General features: G+C 43.0%; 1 protein-coding gene across 1 annotated transcript in view; it reads left to right on the top strand.

Moving 5' to 3' along the window:
• laptm4b (lysosomal protein transmembrane 4 beta) overlaps positions 1-23,617 on the top strand; it is a 57,939-nt gene extending 34,322 nt beyond the window's left edge. Inside the window, exons 5-7 of the mRNA XM_004915122.4 lie at positions 10,655-10,753; positions 13,141-13,236; positions 21,419-23,617. Of these exons, the coding sequence (XP_004915179.1) occupies positions 10,655-10,753; positions 13,141-13,236; positions 21,419-21,493 (270 nt within the window). The 3' untranslated portion in view covers positions 21,494-23,617. The remainder of the gene's footprint in view (positions 1-10,654; positions 10,754-13,140; positions 13,237-21,418) is intronic.
• The last annotated feature ends 2,693 nt before the right edge of the window (positions 23,618-26,310 follow it).

The raw sequence follows: 26,310 nt of genomic DNA, 5'->3' as shown, positions 1-26,310 counted from the left end.
CTATGGCATCTTACAGCAGCCCCTCTGGCATTTGCTGGTCTGGGCTTTCCTTAGATGAAAAAGCAGGATTTGCGGGTCCGGAAGGGTAGGGGCTTGTTGGATTGTAGTGGGTGGCTTTGGCATAACTGGAGTGACTGGGGTGGATCACGACTATAGCTTTCTTTTTTTATTTTACTAGTTGGCAGGGCCCACTTAATAACTTAGTAGAATGGGGACCCATGAGTACTGGTGGCAGCCCTGGCTTTACAAAGTAACACAAGACATAACACTGGTACTCTGTATACTGTATACCTGCAGGCCAGAGAATGCAGCATGCTAGCTGGTAGGAGGAATGCAGCATTCGGTTACCCATTGAGGCTTACTGTACTTTCTTGGCATACCAAGTGATGCAGCAATAAAACAGTCAGTACCTAGTGGCCGGGTTGGGACATCCTCTCCTCCCGCTAGATGGAGGGACAAATGCATTATGAAGTCAGATAGTTGGGATTTATTCAGAAACCTTGGGATCAGTTCACAATACTGTACCTTGTTCAGGATTTAATCTGCAGCCAGAAAATACAGTACCTCTGCCAGCAGTTTGCAGAAATGCAGTATTCAGTCAGTTAGCAGTGTGGGGTAGGTTACGGAAGCACTGCACTTCCACTTCTAGGGTATAGGAAAGTAAGATTCGATCAGTCAGGGTTTAGTCAGTACGTGGGGCTCATAAAACACTGGACTTCCACTGGCACATTATAAAAATGCAACCTCCAACCTGCCAGCAGAAGTCAGGATTCCAACACTAGGCTTAAGGTGGATTCAGGACACAATGTACTTTTGCTAATAGGCGGTAGAAATGAACATTGGCTCTGATATACAAAGCTGTAACTGCCAGAGGTGCAAAATGCTGTGAAAATGTGCCCTTTATGCCCTGTAATCTTTAGCAATAAACTATAAAGCCAATAAAGCATCTTTAGTACAAGATAGGCTTCTGTCTGATTGACTTACCATAATTTTAAAAGGACTCCTGGGTCCCCAGACTCTGTGAGCACATCTGGGTCTCATCTTGTCCAGATGACTGCTTATAATGTCTACAGCCATTCTTTTCCTTTGCAAGTAATGGGATAGCTCTTGGCTACTCTCTCTTGTCACGAGTGACTTCTGGCAAAGCATAAAGCAGGGGAAAAATCTGATTCTAACAGGAACATTGTGCTTAGCTGGCTACGTTCTGTCTGAAGCTTCACCGAGGGAAACAGAGCAGATATATTGGTGGTGGGTTTGTCTCCTGTATAGATGTCTCCTGTCAGATGCTGGCACTTGTATCAGTCGGCAGCCAAGGGTCACACCCTGAGAGAAGCCTTCTGGATGTTGTGTATTGCAGGTGTAATGCCCACATACCATGCGTGGCACTGGCCTACATTGCTTTTATTCTCTGTATGCCTAGTACCTTCCATAAGTTAATGGAACATTTATTTATTGGACCATTAAATCTCCATAAGTGTTGTTGAAGGTGTCATAGTGATTGACTGTATTCCTGTAGCAAAGTTTTATCAGCATTAACGGTTGCTGATAAAACCTTCTAAATAGCACTATTAGAGTTACTGTCATTACGAAATACCTCCTTCTATAATTCTATTTAATATTAGTAGGGATGCATTAAATACAGGGTTTGATTCAGGATTTGGCAGAGCGCAGCCAGACCCCATGCACAAGGGATATTTAAATGATCACTAAGGGGTTCAATGTCCACTTTAATGCCATGTGGTATAAAGCTCTGTCCACAGATAATGGGTTTTATTGTGCAGTGTTCATTACACTGGCGTAATTATAGAAGAAGCAGATGGGGACAGGGGGGCCCAGACTTAGGGGTCTTCTTCCTCTGTAGTTGTAAAGAAATCCCTTCTCCTAAGCCACTCTCCTACCCACCGGCAGGGAGCAGGTAATCAAATTAGTGGGGATTGGGTGGCTAGGGAGCAGGGACTGGGTGGCTAGGGAGCAGGGACTGGGTGGGCAGGGGCACCAGGTAAGAGTTGCCATGCACCGTGCCCCTCCAAAGATTTTTTTGAGGGGGAGCCAACACAGACTAGTTACACCACTGGTTCATTAAGTCAGATTCTGTAACATTAAAAATAAAGGTTTGCAGAGTGGATGTTCAAACTGAATGCAATACAATATCAGCATTTATAGTCTTGTTCTTAGGACGTGGCACCAAGAGATGCCAGGGGTGTGCCTATTGTTTGTGCAGCCTGTGATATATACAAAAGCACAAGGCTGTATGGAATAGCTCTGCAGGTTACTTGGCTCTGAAATATACTGAAGGTTAAATGTGCCGAATTTTTATTCTGCTGCCGTGTGTGGGGAAACAGATGAAACCCAGGCTGTCGGATTTTGATATTCAGCGATATCTGCCAGGCGCTCTACTGAAAAGCTGAATTGGTTCTTATGGAATCCCAGTGCTCCAGGGTTCACTAAATACAAAGCCAGCATTATCTTGTCAAATGCTTCCTTGCAACTCATCCATTATCCGAACGGCCAGAAGCGAATGATGTGTAAAGTGCTGCAGAAAATGTATAACTGTATAAAAAAGGCTAAAAATAATAATAATGTGCCCCCTACTTATGAGGGTTTAGATCACATCAAAGTTTCATGACTTGTCGCAGTGTGTGTGATCTGCAGTCCAGACCTGAGGCACACCCATTTTATGGCAGGCACATTTTGAGTGAAATTTAGTTTCACAATCTTCCCAGGTAAATTAGATGTAAATGTTTTATGGTTTTATGCATAACAGATTGTGCCAGACTAATTTAATTGCCTTTTATGAAGAGCAGGAAGCTCGATGCTAGAATGGCAGTGGATGTCATTTCATAGATTTTGCTAAAGCATTTGATACAGTACCTCACAGAAGGTTAATGATAAAATTGAGGAATATTGGCCTAGAACATAATATTTGTAATTGGATAGAGAACTGGCTGAAGGATAGATTACAAAGAGTGGTGGTAAATGGAACATTTTCTAATTGGGCCAGTGTGGTTAGTGGAGTACCGCAGGGGTCAGTCCTTGGTCCTTTGCTTTTTAACTTGTTTATTAATGACCTGGAGGAGGGCATAGAGAGTACTGTTTCTATTTTTGCAGTTGATACTAAATTGTGCAAAACTATAAGTTCCATGTAGGATGCTGCCACTTTGCAGAGCGATTTGATAAAATTAGAAAACTGGACAGCAAACTGGAAAATGAGGTTATGCATTTTGGTAGAAATAATATAAATGCAAGCTATCAACTAAATGGCAGTGTGTTGGGGGTATCCTTAATGGAGAAGGATCTAGGGGTTTTGTAGATAACAAGTTCCAGGCAGTGTCATTCTGTGGCTACTAAAGCAAATAAAATGTATGCAGTGTATGAGTATGCAGTGCAGTTTTGGGCTCCAGTCCTTAAGAAGGATATTAATGAGCTGGAGAGAGTGCAGAGACTGCAACTAAACTGGTAAAGGGGATGGAAGGGTTAAACTATGAGGTGAGACTGTCAGGGTTGGGGTTGTTTTCTCTGGAAAAAAGGCGCTTGCGAGGGGACATGATTACTCTGTACAAGTACATTAGAGGGGATTATAGGCAGATAGGGGATGTTCTTTTTTCCCATAAAAACGACCAGCGCACCAGAGGCCCCCCTTTAAGTTAGACTGCAGGGGCCTCAAATTAAATTACATAAGTGAGCCGAAATCTAAAACACAGGCTAAGTCGCTGGCCAGATTTTTTATTAAGATACTGTACAGTCAGGCACAGTCACAGTGCAGTCAGGCGATTGGTGCTGCACGGTCAGGCACAGTCACCACGGGCCACATAAAACAGCCAGAACGGCCGTATTCGGCCCGCGGGCCTTGTGTTTGACACGTGTGGATTAGAGGAACAGAACTTCCATTTGAAGCAGCGTAGGTGGTTTTTCACGGTGAGGGCAGTGAGGTTGGGGAATGCCCTTCCTAGTGATGTTGTAATGGCAGATTCTGTTAATGCCTTTAAGAGGGGCCTGGATGAGTTCTTGATCAATCAGAATATCCAAGGCTATTGTGATACTAATATCTACAGTTAGTATTAGTGGTTGTATATATATATATAGTTTATGTATGTGAGTGTATAGAAAGGTCAGTATAGGTTGTTTGTGCTGGGTTTACTTGAAAGGGTTGAACTTGATGGACTTTGGTCTATTTTCAACCCATTGTAACTATGTAACTATGTAACTATGATGAGATAAAAAAACAAAAGAGGAAATTACTAACATTTTACAACAACAAATATCACCATCAGTTTTATTTATTTTTTTTGTGATGATTCTGCTTTGCTGAAGAGAAATAAAATAGCAATTATAGCTGTTGGGATTCTTCTAATGTTTATCCTAACCTTTGGCACTTTACTGTTGAAAATAAATATTACTAAATAATGGCAAATTGCCAGCGGATATTTTGAGTGTCATTCATTTCAGCTGAGTCAATAATCCATTGTAACCAGAGACCATGTGTTGATGGGAGCACAATTTGTGCGTCATGAGAGAACTTTGCCTTGATTCTGTGTGGGATCAGTGGTGACTGTATGAAGACACTACATAGTACTGTAGTATTAACTGCTGTATACCGTGCCTTGAGATTGAGCCTTGTGGTTGGCTAGATCCAGCAGTGCACTGTATCTGTATAACTGGGCCACCATGAAGTGAAGTTAGCCAGTAGGGACCAGCTATGTATATAGAAATGGATAGATATAGGTGCCCACCAGTGGGAGCCTTGGGCCAGTCTTGCAGCCCCACGTGGAAGGACAGTTTATTAACCTGATCAGTCTGAGTGACCAACTTCCAATTCAGACTGAGAATACCATTGGCTGATAACCTCAATCAATGCACCAATGAGATTTTTGCTTTTGTAAATGCACTAGAATGAGTAAAATGAATTGTTGTTTGGATGCATTGTGTGGCTATTTCAGGACTCTATATTCTACATAAGTACTTTGCTTTAGCTTTGTATTAAGCATTTTGGAATGGCATTAACTAAAAGGGTTTCCATGGCAATGGATAGATTTGAAGCAAACCTGCCCTTTTAGTTAAGCCATCTGTGTTACTATACCAGGAACCTTGGATAACAAAGCCAAACCCTTGTACAATTTGAGTTTCTGCATTCATTTTGTTTAGAATAATGTCTGTCCGGGACTGGCTGTTAGGCCAGCAATATTTGTGTATAAAAATATCAGCCAAAGGCAAATATGTTTCTGCACAATTTACCTCTAATACAGACCTGAAGCATAAATAAGCCTAGGCTCCAATTGTGTTGTATTTAGTAGTATAATCTCCAGGATATCTAGTAGACTCTGATGGGCTATTACCCCACATATGTACAAGCTATCGACCAGTGATCCCCAACCAGTAGCTCGGGGGCAACATGTTGCTCCCCAACCCCTTGGATGCTGCTCCCTGGTACCTCAAAGTAGATGCCCATTTTTGAATTTCTGGCTTGGGGGCAGGTTTTGGTTGTATAAAACGCAGTGTAAAGCCAAACAGAGCCTTCTATTGGCTTCCAGTCCACATAGGGCTACCAAATAGCCAATTATAGCTCTTATTGCTACCCCAGGAACCATTTTCATGCTTGTGTTGCTCCCCAACACATTTTCCATTTGAATGTGGCTCCCTGGTATAAAAGGTTGGGGATCCCTGCTATAGACAATGCAGAGTACAGAGTTAGCATATGCACCAAATATGTATAAATATTGACTTAGCCCCAGGTATAAGCGATGCTTACATCATATTGATTGTTTTTCCTGGGAGATATGGGCTGATTGACTGTTGTCACTTATGAGATATGGAATGTTTTCATGTAGACTGTTTTTTCTTGAGAGATAGGGAATGTTTTTATCTGGGATATATAAACTATTTTTATCTAGGGGCTATGGACTGTTTTACCTGGTAGATTTGGAATGTTTCACCTAGCTAGATATGGCTTTTTCATTTGAAAGACATAGACAGTTTTCATCTGGTAGATATGGCCTGTTGTCACCTGTTTTTTGTCTGAGAGATATAGACTGTTTCCACCTGGTAGATACAGCCTGTTTTAATCAGGGAGATATATGGACTGTTTTCACCTGATAGATATGGACTATTTTCATCTAAAAGATATTGACTGTTTTCACCTGGTAGATATAGACTGTCTTTATCTAGGAGATATGGACTGTTCTTACCTGGTAGGTATAGACTGTGTTCATCTGGGAGGTATAGTGGCAAAAACTAACTATAAAGCAAACCCGGGCGACATGGGGCCCAAACCACAAGGTCTGCTGGATTGCAGTCCCTCCTCCCCTGCCCCTATCCTAACTATTTTTAAAATACCGATACGGTGTGTTGCAGCTGGCAGGTTTGGACTGGGGGGGTAGGAGAGGAGCGACTGTTCACGTTGGGCCCCCTTAGAAGATTTGTTTGCAGTGAGGCCCGGCCCGTTATGCTACTGTATAGACTGCTTTTTACCAGTTTTACCTGGTAGATATAGACAGTTTTACCTGGTAAATATAGACAGTTTTACCTGGTAGATATAGACAGTTTTACCTGGTACATATAGACAGTTTTACCTGGTAGATATAGACAGTTTTACCTGGTACATATAGACAGTTTTACCTGGTACATATAGACAGGTTTACCTGGTACATATAGACAGTTTTACCTGGTAGATATAGACAGTTTTACCTGGTAGTTGTAGACAGTTTTACCTGGTAGATATAGACAGTTTTACCTGGTACATATAGACAGTTTTACCTGGTAGATGTAGACAGTTTTACCTGGTACATATAGACAGTTTTACCTGGTAGATATAGACAGTTTTACCTGGTAGATATAGACAGTTTAACCTGGTACATATAGACAGTTTTACCCGGTAGATATAGACAGTTTTACCTGGTACATATAGACAGTTTTACCCGGTAGATATAGACAGTTTTACCTGGTACATATAGACAGTTTTACCTGGTACATATAGACAGTTTTACCTGGTAGATATAGACAGTTTTACCTGGTAGATATAGACAGTTTTACCTGGTACATATAGACAGTTTTACCCGGTAGATATAGACAGTTTTACCTGGTACATATAGACAGTTTTACCTGGTACATATAGACAGTTTTACCTGGTACATATAGACAGTTTTACCTGGTACATATAGACAGTTTTACCTGGTAGATATAGACAGTTTTACCTGGTAGATATAGACAGTTTAACCTGGTACATATAGACAGTTTTACCCGGTAGATATAGACAGTTTTACCTGGTAGATATAGACAGTTTTACTTGGTACATATAGACAGTTTTACCTGGTACATATAGACAGTTTTACCTGGTACATATAGACAGTTTTACCTGGTACATATAGACAGTTTTACCTGGTAGATACAGACAGTTTTACCTGGTACATATAGACAGTTTTACCCGGTAGATATAGACAGTTTTACCCGGTAGATATAGACAGTTTTACCCGGTAGATATAGACAGTTTTACCCGGTAGATATAGACAGTTTTTACCCGGTAGATATGGACAGTTTTACCCGGTAGATATAGACAGTTTTACCCGGTAGATATAGACAGTTTTACCCGGTAGATATAGACAGTTTTACCCGGTAGATATAGACAGTTTTACCCTGTAGATATAGACAGTTTTACCCGGTAGATATAGACAGTTTTACCCGGTAGATATGGACAGTTTTACCCGGTAGATATAGACAGTTTTACCTGGTAGATATAGACAGTTTTTACCTGGTAGATATAGACAGTTTTACCCGGTAGATATAGACAGTTTTACCCTGTAGATATAGACAGTTTTACCCGGTAGATATAGACAGTTTTACCCGGTAGATATAGACAGTTTTACCCGGTAGATATGGACAGTTTTACCTGGTAGATATAGACAGTTTTACCTGGTAGATATAGACAGTTTTACCTGGTAGATATAGACAGTTTTACCTGGTAGATATAGACAGTTTTTACCTGGTAGATATGGACTGTCTTCATGTGGGAGAGCTGCTGCTCCACAAGCCAAAAGTGCAACTTAGTGAAACCTCATAATGTGGCAGTGCCTGCAGTTAGGAGTGAAGCTTCTACTTAGGGGTCTGTTTATAGAGGTCAAAATTGTGTGACCCATTTCACTGATTTACCTTTGCATGCCATATTTGTTATCCTGTTTTTTTGCCCTGGCATTTCCCCCCCACCCTGGCACAATGCTTTGTTTACCCAATGCGGTACCATGGTCCTTGAAATTGTTCTCCTGCTCAGACCCAATGCAATCCTATATGAGTCAGTGAAAAATATGTTTCATTTTTGATAAACGTTTTTGCCAGTCAATTCTTTTGTGTACAAGAAATGCTTTAAAGGAACAGTAACACTAAAAAATAAAAATGTTTTAAAATAATTAAAATATAATGTACTGTTGCCCTGCACTGGTAAAAGTTGCATGTTTGCTTCAGAAAGACTACTATAGTTAATAGAAATAGCTGCTGTGTAGCCATGGGGGCAGCCATTTAAATTGAAAAAAGGAGAAAAGGCACAGGTTACATAAGAAGATACCAGATAAACTGTGTAGAATACAATGGGAATCTGCTACTTATCTGTTATCTGCTTAGTAACCTGTGCCTTTTCTCCTTTTTTCAATTTAAATGGCTGCCCCCATGGCTACACAGCAGGGTATTTATATAAATTGCAGTAGTGTTTATGAAGAAAACACACAACTTTTACCAGTGCAGAGCAATAGTATATAATATATTAATTATTTTTATACACTTTAATTTTTTGGTGTTACTGTTCCTTTAAGCAAAATTAAGAGAGTGTGGAAATAACTGAATGGCAGCAAATGGGCCCCACAGTGAGGTCACATGACACACACCACCTCTTCTATATCAGGAATCATATAATTATGTTTTTGATGTCTGAAACGGGTTTCCCTCGTTCTGTTTGTACAGTATGGTACATCTTGTCTGCAATTCTGCATCCCCCTTCAGCCACAAACCCTTGGAAATTACAGTTTCAGCTAAATATCAGATGACATAAATGAGCAAGCCTGTGCGTTCTGCTAACAACTGTGTGTGTCGGGCATTTTACTCATTGTCTCCTTGGCTGTATAAATACAGAGATGCTGCCAAGCGATTGACATAATTTCCTGTAGGTCAGTGTAAAATATAACCTCAGCTATTTGTCTGCAGTCTATAACCAATTCCAGGCCTTTTATTGCAGTAAGAAATAGAGTAGCAGGCATATATATACGGCTCAGCATTAGGCACAGAATTGCGCCAGTCAAACCTGCATCCATTTATACATACTGGTATGGGAGCTATTATCTTGAAACGCATTATCCAGACAGCTATGAAATATAGGAATGTCATTCACCACAGAGTTCTGTGTAAGGGATTCTATCATATAGTATTTATTACTATATTACACTGTTCACATTACAAATAATTCACTCGACCACTTCTGAGCTTTCAGAAGGAGCCAGAGCTACACATTAGAACTGCTTTCAGGTCAGCTATTGTTTCTCCTACTCCCATGTAACTGGAGGAGTCCAAAGCCGGACTTGGATTTCTTACTATTGAGTGCTATTCTGATACCTACTGGGAGCTGCTATCTTGCTCCCTTCCCATTGTTCTGCTGATCGGCTGCTGGGAGGGGGAGATATCACTCCAACTTGCGGCTCAGCAGTAAAGTGTGACTAAAGTTTATCAGCTCACAAGTAACATGACTCTGGCCATCTGAGAAAGTAAGGACCTGTCTAGCCCCATGTCAAATGTCTAAATTAAATATTAAAAAATCTGCTCTTTTTTTAGAAAATGGATTACAATGCAGGATTCTGTTGGAGAAGCTCTATTAGGTCTCTGGCACACGGGGAGATTAGTTGCCTTGAGAGGAAACTTCCGCGATTTCACTGAAATCGCGCCGCCGCGTATGCCATCCCACCGGTGATTTACATTTTCGCAGGTGGGATGGCAATCCGGGGAGATTAGTCGCCCGCAAACAAGGAGATTTGTCGAGGGCGACCAATCTCCCCGTGTGTCAGAGCCCTTAACGGATGAAAAAAACATCCATTTAAGCAAGCAATTCTTCTTATTTTAATGATTTATTTTTCTTTGTAAAGATAAAACAGTACATTGACTTGGATCATAATTTAGCTGCATGAATGAATGGGTTTATTTCATATTTAAATGATTTTTAGCAGACTTGTATGGAGATCCAACTCACCAGGGCCGGAACTAGGGGTAGGCAGAAGAGGCAGCTGCCTAGGGCGCAATGATTAGGGGGCGCCAGGAAAGAGCCACTCCTGCCTACCCCTAATCCGCTCTCTTTAGTCATTGCCTCCGCCGCTTGTCATTACGCAGTGGAGGCAATGATCCATCACATCGCGAATCCTCCCCCCCACGACTGCGCATGCGTGCCAAAGCATACGCGGGGCGAGGTGGCTTGGCCCGCCCATGAACCTCACAGAAATATCCCTTATCCAGAAAGCCCCAGGTCCCAAGCATTGCAGATAACAGCCCCCATACGTGTGCCAAGGACAGTGATGAGCGCTAGCGGAAGCCAACAGACATTTGTCACAGTTTATGGCATATGCAAGTTTATTTATTTGTATTTTTTATAAAGAGAATCAATTTTGTTAATGACACGTTTATCTCTCCTTTTCAGCCGGCCAATTTCCCCTACAAAGAAGAGATAATGTCTGTGAATCCGACATGCCTTGTTGTGATTATACTGTTCTTTATCAGCGTCATCTTGGCTTTTAAGGTAAGTGCTGCCATTCGTCACTACCCCTAATTCATGGTACAGGACTGAAGGGAGCAATTTCTTATCTTTGTGCCGTGGCACCAAACCCCTGCTGAACATGGACAATTCCACTGCTCGCTGATGGGTGCTGGGGAGAAAGCTCTTCCCATAATGGCACATAACTCATTGGAGCATATTTATCCTAGGGGGGTGGAGAAAGTAAAGATTCAAATCCAAAAATATTCCAAAGACCTGTAATATTAAAAAAAAAATAATAAAACTGGAGCAGAAAAGACAATGTTTTGAATATATTTGTACAGAGTCTCATCCAAAGTCTGGGGATGCCGCATGTCAGTGATCCCCAACCTGTGGCTCGGGGGCAACATGTCACAGCCCCTTTTGATGTTGCCAGTGGCCTCAAATAGGTGCCCATTTTGTTTGAAGGCATAAAGACCAGGGGGTGTATTTATTAACATTGGGGACATATCAACCAATCAGATCTTTGCATTTGTTTTCCAAATTTTAGGTTACTTTTCAAATCTTATTTGTCTCCAATGTTAATAAATCCGCCCTGATGTGTACTGCCAAACAGAGCCTCCTGTAGTCTGCCAGCCTCCTGTAGCTGCTCCCCAACTTTTTTATATTTAAAAGCTATTTAAAAGTTTTGGAATGCCCAGTCCACAAAACTCCCTTAACAGCTCTCTTAAATTTGGACCTTGACTTCTTGAAATATTCTCAAAAACGTTTGGTAGTACACTTTTTAGAAGTGGCGAGACTATTAATTGCTCAGCGATGGAAAACGGACTTACCCCCAGCTATCTCAGAATTAGTAAATTTTCTAGATCTCACTGAAAGGTTTGAATTTTTTGACGCCAGAAACAGAAATTCTTTGGGCAACCATCATAAAAAGTGGTCCCCATGGAAACACTTTAACAAAGGGTAGACAAAGTAATAATTATATCATGCTAACGTACTGTTCAGTCTAACTATAATTTATGAATGCCGGCTTCCCTGCTCTTTTCCCCCCTTTTTTTTCCCTTTTCCTTCTCTCTTTCCCCCTCTTGGTCTTAATTTTCTCTTTCCTTTCCTTTTTTCTTTTCTTTCATTTATCTTTTTTTTTTTTTTTTTTAAGATTTTGTTAAGTGTCCCTTTTGTGTCCCTTATGTGACACAGGGAACAACTAATGTAAAACTCAAGGCCTAAGCTGAAAGTTATGAAACTAATAACTTGTATTATGGCCAATATGTGTGTTATATGCTGTTTCGATAATATTTTATTATGAAAATAAAAACTTGTTAATAATAAAAAGCTATTTAAAAGTTGCTGGGTAAAAAAGGTTGGGTACCCTTGCCTAATACCAAGGGAGCACTGCAGGGGATTCAAGTAAAATGAGTGTGTGGTGGCATTAGGTGTGTATGTCTGAATTAAATTTGTGTAGTTGGAGAAGGTGGAGTGTTCAAACAGGGTAATTTAGAGCTGGGGAGCAGTACCGCCATTGGAGGGAAGTGGGGGGGCTGTTGGCCTGGGCCTGGTCAAATTATGACCCAAGGGGGTCCGGAAAAAGTAACATACACATCAAGCAGGGACAGCGCAGAGCAGTGTGACAGGGGCAGGTATATGGGAAGGGGTTAAACTAAGGGCAAACTCCACAGAGTATGGCACACACAGGCAGCATAGGGCAGGCAGAGTATGGCACACACATGCAGGGTAGGGCAGGCAGAGTATGGCACACACAGGCAGCATAGGACAGGCAGAGTATGGCACACACAGGCAGCGTATGGCAGGCAGAGTATGGCACACACAGGCAGCATAGGGCAGGCAGAGTATGGCACACACAGGCAGCATAGGGCCGCCAGAGTATGGCACACACAGGCAGCAAAGGGCCGCATAGGGCAGGCAGAGTGTGGCACACACAAGCAGGGTATGGCACACACAGGCAGCATAGAGCAGGCAGAGTATGGCACACAAAGGCAGCATAGGGCAGGCAGAGTATAGCACACACAGGCAGCATAGGGCAGGCAGAGTGTGGCACACACAGGCATCATAGATCTGAGATGAATCTGAGGTGTCAATAATCCAGGGGGCCAGATAATCTTAGTACTGATACCATCTAAATCTTACACCGGCCGCCAGTTGGACAGCACTGATTTTTATAAATTACTTCTGCATTATGGGTAAAAAAAAAAACATGGACTGCACTTGCAGTCATAAATGAGCCCTAAGGACTCCTAAGAACAATCCACTCCTGGTGCATATATTTTTATTATAACTCACATATTGCAGTCAGATTCAAGATATACAGGGCTTTTTTGCAGAGATGAGACCCATTGTTAGGTCAGTATCAATATGTTCTGCATTAGGAGAACCATTTGCACTGGATACTGACTACACTTTGTGTTTCCCCCCAGGCCTACCTGATCAGCTGTGTGTGGAACTGCTACCGTTATATCAATAATAGGAATTCCTCAGACGTCCTGGTCTATGTAACCACTAATGATACAACGGTGAGTACATTTCGTAATTCTGTTGAGCACAAAGAGCTACAAGATCTACTAACACTAGGTATAGCAGTAGCCACACCACCATGGCCAAGTTTGCAGACACCTATACACCCAGGCCTAAACTGGGATTCAGAATAGGCCCTGGAATTTTGAGTACCCCGAGGCCCAAACAGCCCCCCACCAGCCCAATAAATAGTGACTGTCTATGGCATCTTACAGCAGCCCCTCTGGCATTTGCCAGAGGGCATAAGTGCTTAACACTTGCCATTAACCAAGTGTATTGAATCAATGCTCTCTCTTTCTTTGCACCCACAAAATGTCAGTATTTAGGGACATGTCAGTATATGCCTTGCTCATTTAACACCTACAGGGCGCAGGGTCGGACTGGGCCGCCGGGACACCAGGGGAAAAATCCCGGTGGGCCCCGGCCCTAGTGGGCCCCGGTGGCCCAGTCCGACCTTTGCCGGCACTCCCCCTTCTGACTGTTCCTCCCCTGACACGTTCAATTTATACGCGCTTGGGAAGGACGTCAGGTGGGGGCCCTGCGGGGGGGTTAGCGGGGCCCCTGGGGGGGGGTAGGGGACACGGCTGGCTGGGGCACCAGCAGGGCCCCTGGGGCGGGAGCCCCGGTGGGCCCTGCACCCCCCAGTCCAACCCTGACAGGGCGAGTTGCATCATATTTACAAATGGATGAAAGTTGTGCTCCTGTGTTCCTGAATAGCTTGCATGTGGCTGCGCACACAGTTATACATTGACTTGGACTGGGCACAATTACGTGTCTGGGGGAAAAAACTTTGCATTTTGGGGAAGAAACATGGAGAACTGTGTCTTTTTTTTTGCATTTAGCTCTGTGACCCCATTAGTAAATGAACCCAAAAAAGCTAAAAGCTATTTTTGCACTAAAACATACGGTTGTCTAGGTTAGTGGGCCCGTTAAGGCCAGGGCCCACCGGGTTTTTTCCCAGTGTCCCGTCGGCCCAGTCCAACCCTGTGTCTGTATGTTTCTACAAGATATTTTAATTTCTACTCCCTAGAATGTGTTAAGATGACTACAGGGACTATGGGTAGGCAGACAGAAGAAGTATGTGCCTAATGCCCCTCCACTGTTATGCCCCAAGCAAGTGCCTCTTCTGTCTACCCCTAGTTCCAGCCCTGCCAGGGGGGGCCATGATTTGTATGTCAAACAGTTTGGAAAATTTTTTATAGGAAATTGGTTTTGAACCTTATATCACTGGGGTTTACCAAGATGTGCCTGCTAGTCCATTTAACCTGGACATTTCAAGTTGTTGAGGACTTACAAATGCTACATCAGCTGTATGGCTATTATCCACATTTTCCATACATGGATGGCTCCTGTTATAAAGGTCTATGTATATATAGATTTATATTATGCTACACAATAACATTCAAAAACAAGTGCTAAGTGTAAAAAGACAAGAGGAAGAGGTTCCTGCCCCGTAGAGCTTACAATCTAAGTGGTTGTAGCCTTTTGTAAGAGAATGTTTTCAGCCTTGAACTTTTATAGCATATAACTGTTTGCTCATAAAACAGCTTCTTGTGATTCTCACTTTGGAAACGACATTATTTGAATATGAATCCCATGTGCTAAAGATGCCAGAGTGCCCCCGCGTGAGGAAACAGATGGCCCTCGAGCCTGAGTTCTCCTTGGGGGCCTGGGGAGTGTTGCAGTTTGTTTGTGTGGCCTGTCTTTAGCGGGTGTGTGGCACATCAGTGCTAAATACCACTCTCAGCCGAAACGCTAAGTGATATTTACAAATTACTTAAAGCTGCTATGGCCGTGCTCCTAACAGTTTGTTATTAGCAATAAGCCCGGAGGGGAGAAGGTTATGTACCATTACAGCTGCTGCAAGGTCCAAAACAAGAACCTCACTCCTGAATCAGTTGGATGTAATGTGAATGCTGATTGGGCAGAACTTGAACTTGAAAATCAAGTTCATGGGGTATTTAATGGACGTGCTAGAATTAGTAAGGAATATTTCCAGTATGGATAACTACAGTGTGCTGTGATTTATTTCATAAACCTTCTTTAGACTATTAATATATAAAATGCACATACAATTATGCATGGGGCAACTGTGTGCCCTGTTTCTATATGGTGTCGGTAGGAATCTCATACTTTTCTGAAAGTAATTGCACCAAAAAAATGGTTACATGGGGTCAAAATAGAATTAAGCCTCTACTGCACTGTTCATTTAGTTATTCACGAAATCCTCACTGTGTTGCAGAAGCTTGAGGTTGCAGTTATTCCTCTATAGCACAACGAGTTATATGTGGCTTTTAAAGGAACAGTAACAAAAAAATGAATGTGTAAAAGTAATTACAATATAATGTACTGTTGCCCTGCGCTGGTACAACTGGTGTGTTTGCCCCAGAAAAAAAAAAATATATATATATATATTACAAAATCAAATCAAAATATATATTGCAATTTGCAAAACTTCTTAAAAGAGTAATTTTACATTGTTGTGTAGGTGATGCCCAGTAGCAGATTAATGAGATGTGAGACCCCTAGGCTACAATTTCCATGGGCCCCCCTCCTAGGCTATTCCCACTCCCACAGCAGGCAAAGCATATGTGCCTGGGGTCCAGTGTGATCAGAACATACGATGGCATTCAGACAAGCGATTAGTGCACACCGGAGCTCTCTATGCTGGGTCAGGTTTGGCACTGCCAGTGATGTCACTAACGTGCGCTGCACCGGACCTGACATAGAGAGCACAGGTGCACACGCGTGTGTCTGGATAATGATCTGCCACTCTCACTCACACACACGCCTTCCTTGCCTGAGTTTCCTGACTACCGCCTTCCCTTCTCCCAGGCTGGTGCATTATTAAGTGAAATGGAGTGCGGAGAGCGTACAATGGGCCCCTCATCGCACTGGGCCCCTAGGCTATAGCCTAGTTATGCCAAGGCATTAATCCGCCCCTGGCGATGCCCAATCTTCAATTTACTTCTTAGCCGCACAGCTATTATTTGCCCATTGGTGGCTAACTCCTTTCCAAATTGGGAAAACCGAGCAGGCAGTTTTGACTCAGACAGCCCTTCCGAAAACCAGGATGTCCGGGTCAAAACCAGACAGGTGGCAACCCTACACCCACCAGCCCAGCATGACTATTTACAGGTCTGGGACATGCTGAACTTTACAATCCATATATATATCTGCTGGATCTGACACTTACACTGGGCAGGGAAAGGCTCAATCCTCCTATTGGCTGGACTGAGGATGGAGGCCTATGAGTAAGGGTGGGAGCACCAGGGCCGCCATCAGAAATCACGGGGCCCCTCACAACACAATTTTCACGGGGCGCAACCAATCAAATCTCCCGCTGGCCACCAATGAAGCAATGACAGGGCCCGGAGTTCTTTAAAGGGGGCCCGAGCTAAAAAACTGTATCACGGCCGGGCCCCCTTTAAAGCAACCATCGTCCGGGCCCGGGACAACTGTCCCCCCTGTGCCCCCCTGATGGCGGCCCTGACTGCACAGTTTACATGCAATAATGCTAGCCCCCCCCCCTTTATATTTTTTATAAAAAAAAAAAATCCCCATCACTTTAAATGCATGGTTTTCATTACAATTTCTGAACGCCTCCAAATAATATAATATAACATGCTATTAGCTGACAGGCATCCAAGCCGGCTTCATAATAACATTGCAGCCAAGGGACATGAATTCATCAGAATCGCTGATATTGCGCCGGTTACTATGGGCTTGGAATTGCTTTCTGTACATTTGGGTCACTATTGTTTCAAGAAGATTTCTCAGGAAATGTTACTTATAATGTAATCCTCCCTCCCAAGCCCATCACAGTATAGGAGGGTGGGGGATATTAAGGCAAGATATAACACAGCGCTGTCCAAATGGAGACCTCACGGACCTTTAAGATAATTTGGGGCCCCAAGCCTGACTAAGTACTTCCTGTCATTATTTGAATGTTATCTGCCCATAAACATAATCTTCCCACTGCATGGAGAGAATGGAACCCCCCGGGGTGAACATGGGGCATGGTTGTTTCATACAGGGCCACCATCAGTGGGGTACAGGGGCTACTGTAATCAGGGTCCCCATGAAATATAATAGTGTGATTCTTGGGTCGCAAAGGGGCAGGGCTTAGTGACAGTGGGCAGGGTTTGGCAGATGATAGGTGGGGTTTGGGCAGTTCATAGGTGGAATTCTAGTTTATTGCGTATGAATAGGGAGAGTCAGGGGTGTGGCCATGGATGCCCATCCTTTTTTATTCATTAGGGCCCTATTCTACTTGTTTGTAGGCCCCCCAACCTAGGGGTCCAGGTTACTGATGAGTTAATAACTGGGGGCCCCCATGGGGGCCCTACTGAACAAGTGGACGAATGCAATGCCTTATATAAAGTTATCTGTTCTGCTGGCTGTCTGGGACTCACTGCAAGAGTAAGTGACAAGTGAACACAGAGCCGCTGGCCTTGCACTTTCTACTTGGGATACTGCACCAAGCAGTCCAATGGAAACCCTATGGCACTTCCCCTGTTCATCCTTAGGGTGAAGACACACAGAGCTACTAGTAGCAGTTACTTGTCACAGCTACTAAAATAGACAATGCTGATCATTTACTGATAATTGTCTCTATAAGTGTTTTAGCAGAGGCAATTCTCAGTAGTCCCTATGGCAGGGTATTTTCTGGGGTTTAGTAGCTGTGACAAGTAGCTGCTACGTGTGTCTTCACCCTTACACCTCATAAATGAACCATTGCAGCGGGCACACACAACTTTATAGGTTTTGTTCCTGTAAAAAAACCAAAGCCTAGATATAATCATATATATTCTTTGTGCCCAGTGATGCCCCCAGAAATTCTGCCCGATGCTCATGCTGTTATTCATTGGCTTTGGACAGGGCTTCTGCCCAATCATCAGTAGGACTCACAGAACAGGGAGGTGTGGGAGAAATTTTCCTCTTTCCAACAGCTGTTTCATTTCCTAAAGCTTTTCTGCCGAGCACCCCAAAGCAGCAGCTGCACGGAATAGGAGACCCCCACGAGGAAACATAAAGTTCAGCCGCATCCATCTGCTTTACATTAACTTGGTTTGCTTGTAGCAATGTTGGCCAGTGAAGAGACTTGGATCCTGACACTGTTACATAACGGTCACACAGTGTATATACATGACTTTTACAGTCAGGAGCCTATTTATTTTGCTGTGTAAATAAAACGGCGACAAAATTCACCACACATCGCCAGGCTGCGTAGTGTAAAAAATTACCAAATGACTTTTTACGTTTTTCTGTGAATTTTGTTTTAAACAGCATAATATATAGGCGCCCTAGTGACCGACTTCTGATACATTTACTTATAACTTAAAAACCATTGGAAAATGCTAATAAATATATATTTTATTTCATAATTCATGAGCATTCTCTCATTGTATATATATATGTAGTTCTACATAGGAGGGGAAGCTGCCCCAGCAGACCAGTAATATTCCAATACCACCGATACCACTTTCATGCAGAGAAGGTATATTGTGACCAGATGATAACATATACCTTTATATTTTACAGTAAATAGATAAGTACAACCAGGGTGTTTTTAGGGTTGGGTAGAAAGGACATCTTGTCCTGGGTCCCAGCATCTCAGGGGCCCCTTGATGGACAAATGTTCATGAAAGACATATTATATTGTATATATTATTAGTAGTAAATATTAGTAAGCCCACCAGGATATCCAACTGAGGCCCAGTTACTGCTGTACTGTTGTTGGGACCTAAGACTTTATGCCCTGTAATATACAACTCTGGCCATGATCCCATATGCCAGGGATCCCCAACCTTTCTTTCTCAGGAGCCACAGACAAATGTAAAAAGACTTGGGGAGCAACACAGTCACCATAAAAGTTCATGGAGGTGCCAAATAAGGGCTGGGATTGGCTATTAGGAGCCTCTATGCACATTATCAGCTTACAGGGGCTTTATTTGGTAGGGAATCTTGTTTTTATTCAACCAAAACTTGCCCTCAAGTCAGGAATTCAAAAATAACTCCCTGGTTTGGGGGCACTGAGAGCAACATCCAAGGGGTTGGGGAGCAACATGTTGCCCCTGAGCCACTGGTTGGGGATCCCTGCCATATTCCAATGTTGTATAGAACAGTAGGAAAAGAGACATTAATAAATGAATAGAGCCCCAAATGTTACTCTAGATCATTACAGCTCAGTGCTCATCCCTAGGTGTATTTATTAACACAGTGGCTCCTCAGTGATAAATAGTGGGTGTCGAGCAGGTGACAGTCAGGGGACCCCGCCATCTCAGACTGCTCCATTATTTTCACCTGCAAATCCCACATCATTGGTGCTGGAAGCTGAGCTGCTGCCTGTGCTGCCTGTGATTTTTTGAAATCATAAATATTTTGTCCTTTTAGAGCCTTTTTAACTGTCCCTGGGTAGTTTTGATTTGAAGGCCTTGTCAGTCTGTTTCCTATTCCGCTTGTCTCCAGGAATTCCCCAAGGGCTCCCTCTGTTCTTTATATATTCTTTATGGAAAGCAACAGTTTACTATTAGAATAACAAGTTAACCCTGCACAAAGCAAGCATTAATTGTCCCGATACACAGTCCTGTCCTGGCACTCCTATACACGGCATTGTGCCAACCCTTATACATATGATAAAGCACATCATTTTGCCTGGTGCATGAAGCCATGGCATTGTGATCCCATCTTTGTAGGTCAGTAATGGCAATTATGCTGGATCAGGGTCGGACTGGGGTGTGGAGGGCCCACCGGGGTCTGCGCCCATAGCCTCTCCGCCCCCCCAACCCCCCTCGCAGGGCCCCCCACCCGACATCCTTCCCCGAGCGTTAAATTTAACGAGTTGGGGCAGGAGTGGTCGGGCAGGGGGAGCGCCGCAAGGGTCGGATCTGAGCCGCCAGGGCCCACTAAAGCCGGGACCCACCGGGATTTTTCCTGGTGTCCCGGCGGCCCAGTCCGACCCTGTGGTAGCCATTTCTGTTATTTTATAAAGCATGAGAAATATTGGATCTATTTAGCCTGGGCCATGGTGGCCAAGTGTTTCTGCCCCTCCCCTCTTTCTCCCATTGACACAACTGTGCATGCAGTTCCTCCTAAGTCTCCTCAAGTCCTACCTACTTCATTACCCAATAACATTTCTGGAAGTCAGGATACATATTTGGATTTTCTTTCGGGGATCAAGCTGTTTGCAGTTTGTTTCATTAGGAGTAAATGTATCTGTTTACGGCTGTAAACGATTTTGCAACCTTGTAATTGTTGGTTAATTTTGATTAAGCCTCTTCTTGTAATGAAACTTCAGCACTACTGCCCAACCTCTTATTATGGGATCTGGAGGCCTTTAAAAGAAATATATGTCTTCCAGATGGTCTATGATGCTGTCAGAAGAACAGTGCTGTTGTGTAGCTAATTAGGCCTTGGCTCATTCCCAGTTGATTAGGTAGCAGGATACGTATCTGCGGCTGTGTAAGGAAGAGAGGTTACACTATGGATGGAAACATGGAAACTCTTGGCTGAGGTTGCTCTTGGCTAGGATGGAAGTTATTCAATAGAAGAATAGAATGCTTGTTTTGTTGTGAGGGATGTATAAAATAGGTTTGGCTTGGGTTGCTTGTGTAGAATGGGCAAGTGGTGCAATTTGAGGCCCCCCATAACAATGTGATTTTCCCATATCTGCATGGATTATCTGATTGCAGGCATATTTTTTTGATTCAGAGCTCATTAGATTCTGTGGTAGTTTAAGAATTGCTGCCTGTCCTGTTTTGAATGGGACAGTCCATTTTTCGCACAGGCTGTCCAGTTCAAAACTGCCTGTTTAGATTTCAGAAGCCTGAAACCCAGACAGGACTCTGCACTAACTGATAAGTTAGTCAGCCAATCACAGGCTGCAGGATCATAGCCCCACCCCCTGACATCACAGACCTGCCCTTAAACATAACACTTACATCATCAGCTCCACCCAATATGTCACCTATTCTGTAATTGAACACATTCAATAGTGAAAAATATTTACAGTGTCATCAATAAGGATAAATGATATTTATTTTGTAATGTCCCGCCCAATGGGGCACATAAAGCATCTATAAAAGATATGTACTCACGTGTGATTTTGTTTGAACATTTACGTACATTTAATGACAGTTTGTCTTTATGTAACTGAGAGTGGTATATTTGTCGTTGCAGGTCCTGCTGCCCCACTATGACGAGAGCGGGAGTGGAATGGCCAAGGAGCCTCCTCCACCTTATGTGTCAGCTTAGAAGAAGACTCAAGACTAAAAATAATGAACCTTCAAGCAGCAGCTTTACACATTGGCCGAAATACTGGGGCAATAATACATTTCTTTCCCTGGTTATACCCTATTGAAGCAACAGCACTACCAAATATCCTGTGAATAAACATTTAATGGTCCAGAAATGCTTCATCCATGGGTGTCACAACCTGATCTTAGCTGTGCCCATGCACTGCCAGATTGGGGTGCAAGGCCCAATGAGATTGTAGTGTTTTCTTCTTGGCTTCATTACATGTAAATCTCCATGAGGCCTGTGTATTTTGCAAAGTGTATTTGTGAGGTATAACAATGTACATCTACACATCTGTGCTGCCCGCCATCACCAACAAACAGCACCTAACTGCCTACATGAAGCTGCTTTTTACTAGATGGTTTTGCTGCTTTTTATTTGTTGACCTTTACCTTGGATACTGGGCATACTGTATATAGAGGAATACAAGGGGTTATGTATTAACAGTGGGAATATGTACCCCTGGTCCAGTAACCCATAGCAACCAACCAACCAACTGATCTAGAGCAGTTAGTGTAGTTGAGTTGTTTACTATAGGTTACTAGCAAACACAGCTGCTATTGCAGTATAACACTAGTTTTAGTAGTGCTGCTACCCTGCCTCTGTTAAGCCCTTGACCATAGTTGTACTTAATAATATGCACATAAGGCGTTGCTATGGAGTCTATAGTATGAGTGGGGTAGGTTGGGTTGCATGAACCTAAAGGAAGAAAGTAAGGAATTAAACATACATTTTCTATACTTTCTACTGACTTAAACATGTCATTACTCCCAGCCCCAAGGAAACTGATTTTAATCTTGTCCTACGGACTAAGGCACCGGATCTGTTTTAAAGTGATTATTATTATTATGAAGGGCAGAGAATGGCTATAATAATTTTGGACATCTACATTCGAGCTAAGGAAGAGCCAACTGTTTCATCACCCCACAAGCCCTCGAAAAAAGTGGGCGCCACACATCTAGATAGACTATTGTACAATCCCATTAATAAAGGGACACTCAGCGTGACCCCCTGTGAATTCTACATAAACATATAATGTTGGCAGCTGCAGATTAAGAGCAATAAAATGTATTATAGTCAAGTAATATATCTAGAACACTTATGTGTTAATGTGATAATGGCACCTCTGTCCTTCCATAGGGCTTAGGGAAAACCTGGTGGGAATTATTTTCTACCATAGGTGCAAAAAGTGCACTGAACCATTGCAACCAATGAGTAGATTTGGGTGATCTAAAGAAAGTTAGACTTATGACAGCAAATGTTAGCTTGGTTACTAAGGGTAACCCAGAAGTATGGTGTGTGTCAGCTAAGGGAGATATGGCCTATATGAGGCCCTGCTAGGAGCCACACCTTGTAATTAGAAATTATTGCTACAACTCTACAGAGCAGTACCTGTATTGTAAATAAACCCCTAGTAAATCCCTAACTGTAGCACTTACAATCTAATTTTGTGCCTGGGTGACACTGGGGCGAGGAGGGGGCAATTAAGTGACAGTGAGCGTCTGTGTATGATCAGAGCTTCCCTGCAATAAGATAAGTGCATTAGCTGGGATACCTGTCAACACGTCATTCTGTTTAGCAGCATTCAGCCAGGGCACCGAATTGACATTGATGGCCTTGGCTTTGCATTTCCGGTTGAGGGATTACTGATGAGCATCAGTAGCCTATAATTAGCCTATAATTAGCTGTACATGTAAGTACCATGTGTTCATTACTGCTCACATGCACCGCTGCCATTCCCTTCCCATCTGATCAGGATCCCTATAAATAAACAAACCTGTTGTTTCATTCCAAGTGTCATCCCTAAAACTTACACACCTGTAACCTGAATAGAGCCAACACGTCTGTTTTTGTTCCATTTCTATTAGGCAGCTTGGTTATTGACACGTGAGCAATCATTGGAGACTAGCCACAAGCAAGTATTAGAGATCCGCATTGACATTTCCACTTAAATATTTCATATTTAGACCAAACCGTCATTGTATCTAACAGTTCAAAGGGAATCCGTTATAATAAACATTCTAATTTGTGCCTGTAAATCTTGTGTAGCACTGAGTATAGTAAAGTAATATTGTAAAAACATATGTTGTGGCTTTGTTTTTCTTGGTTCTATTTCCTGTGTTTGCACATATTGCCTTCCGTTACATATATAGTATTAGTCGTACACTCCTGGCACTCCTACAGCTAGTAGCCCTATCTAGATAAGTGATGTCTATCTGCCCCAGTTTATCTGGTTTCTTCCTCTAGGTCTGGGAAAAATTACTTTATAACATTCTATTCTGTATAGAATTGTCAGCCTGTGTCTGTGTGTAGATCTAGACGTGTCTGATGTTGTCAGATGGTATTGGCCTGGATATTGGTGCAGTTGCAGTCAATAATGTGTCATATTTTCATCCGGAAGCAGCTGTGTCTGTAGGAGTAGTGACAGTGGCCCTGTGGACGGATGGATAAAAGCAGGATACGGATTTGGGGCCCCGTCGTTCCATTCTCACTACTGTACCACCAGTAACGCAGCCGCAGGCAAGACTTGCATGTTCTAAATTGCTTCAACTGCTGCTTGAGATTTAGTTATCCTTTACTCCCTTCACTGCTAAGAGCAATAACCAGCCAATACAAACATGTCATTCATCTTTAGCTTTCAAGAGTTTCAAAATTAAACACTTAAAAATTACAAGAACATCTTCTTGTATTCCATCTATTCATATGCCTGGAAATGACAGGCTCTGATAGCAATTACAGCATTATCAAATCTTTCTGTGCTCCAGTCGATTGATATAACTGGAGATGACTGGCAGTTGATAACTCTAATAACTTATCTCCTTGGTTCCCTACAAATCAATAAGAAGTCTGATTATGGAATTACACTTCATAAGACACAATAATGATCAGTGTATTCCAAGGGAATTATATGTTACTTACTGATGAATAGTATTACTTGTTCTCTACTTATCAGAAAATACTTCTTTTGGCCAAGGATTGAAAATGAACTCTCAGTGCTCTCTCTGAGTCAGTAACAAACATGAAAGCAGCTTTATAATAGGCTCAATATGCACTGACAAATTCAAATCAAATACAAAGACAAGATACCAAGAGCTCTTAACAGGTGATGCAAGTGAGAGCAACTCCCCTGTATCCGACACAATGTAAAGTCTATTGGAAAACTCAGTAATGTAACAGAAAAGTAATTATACACAGTGCAGGCAGCATAGAAGCACATTGACCTCCAGGAAGGGACTCATCTCATAGGATAGCAGGTATAGTAGGGAGAGATGGTGCCTATAGTAGCAGTGGGGGATAATAGCCTCTGGGAAGGGACTGGGGCTCTGGGATAGCAGGTATAGTAGGGAGAGATGGTGCCTATAGTAGCAGTGGGGATAATAGCCTCTGGGAAGGGACTGTGGCTGTGGGATAGCAGGTATAGTAGGGAGAGATGGTGCCTATAGTAGCAGTGGGGGATAATAGCCTCTGGGAAGGGACTGGGGCTGTGGGATAGCAGGTATAGTAGGGAGAGATGGTGCCTATAGTAGCAGTGGGGGATAATAGCCTCTGGGAAGGGACTGGGGCTGTGGGATAGCAGGTATAGTAGGGAGAGATGGTGCCTATAGTAGCAGTGGGGGGATAATAGCCTCTGGGAAGGGACTGTGGCTGTGGGATAGCAGGTATAGTAGGGAGAGATGGTGCCTATAGTAGCAGTGGGGGATAATAGCCTCTGGGAAGGGACTGTGGCTGTGGGATAGCAGGTATAGTAGGGAGAGATGGTGCCTATAGTAGCAGTGGGGGATAATAGCCTCTGGGAAGGGACTGTGGCTGTGGGATAGCAGGTATAGTAGGGAGAGATGGTGCCTATAGTAGCAGTGGAGGGATAATAGCCTCTGGGAAGGGATTGGGGCTGTGGGATAGCAGGTATAGTAGGGAGAGATGGTACCTATAGTAGCAGTGGAGGGATAATAGCCTCTGGGAAGGGATTGGGGCTGTGGGATAGCAGGTATAGTAGGGAGAGATGGTGCCTATAGTAGCAGTGGGGGGATAATAGCCTCTGGGAAGGGACTGGGGCTGTGGGATAGCAGGTATAGTAGGGAGAGATGGTGCCTATAGTAGCAGTGGGATAATAGCCTCTGGGAAGGGACTGAGGCTGTGGAATAGCAGGTATAGTAGGGAGAGATGGTGCCTATAGTAGCAGTGGGGGGATAATAGCCTCTGGGAAGGGATTGGGGCTGTGGGATAGCAGGTATAGTAGGGAGAGATGGTGCCTATAGTAGCAGTGGGATAATAGCCTCTGGGAAGGGACTGTCACAGTGGGATCCTTAGTATTTAGATCTGTAAATTTGCTCTTATGTATTTGACTGCTTCAAACAGCTGAGCATGTTCATTTTCAATAATATATTACTACTCAGCACAGCTCAGCGGCAGCTCTAACACCCATCTGAATCGCTAACCTCCAGTGCATATCATGTAGAGATATGAAAAATTTGGAATTTTTTTATGTAAAATTTTGGAAATTAACTTGTTGAATCTAAAATGCTCATAGAGTTTCATGAAGTTGTAACTATCGTTAACAATGAATGATACATTGTCCCCTTACTTTCCATACTAACAGTAATAGTTACAGTATTTAAACCTGAACCTCAAACTATAAACAGCCAACCCCTTGAGAGGAATGAGTTGTTTGCTGGATGATTTCAGAATGGAAACGTTTGCACTGAACTTTTCACCATTGACTGACGGTTGCGTGGGAACAAATGGTTCTCTCTTTGTCAGTTTCATTCAGTTATGAT

Source organism: Xenopus tropicalis, chromosome 6 (genome assembly GCF_000004195.4).
Source record: "Xenopus tropicalis strain Nigerian chromosome 6, UCB_Xtro_10.0, whole genome shotgun sequence".
Lineage (NCBI taxonomy): Eukaryota > Metazoa > Chordata > Amphibia > Anura > Pipidae > Xenopus > Xenopus tropicalis.
This window is presented reverse-complemented; position numbering and strand designations above follow the sequence as displayed.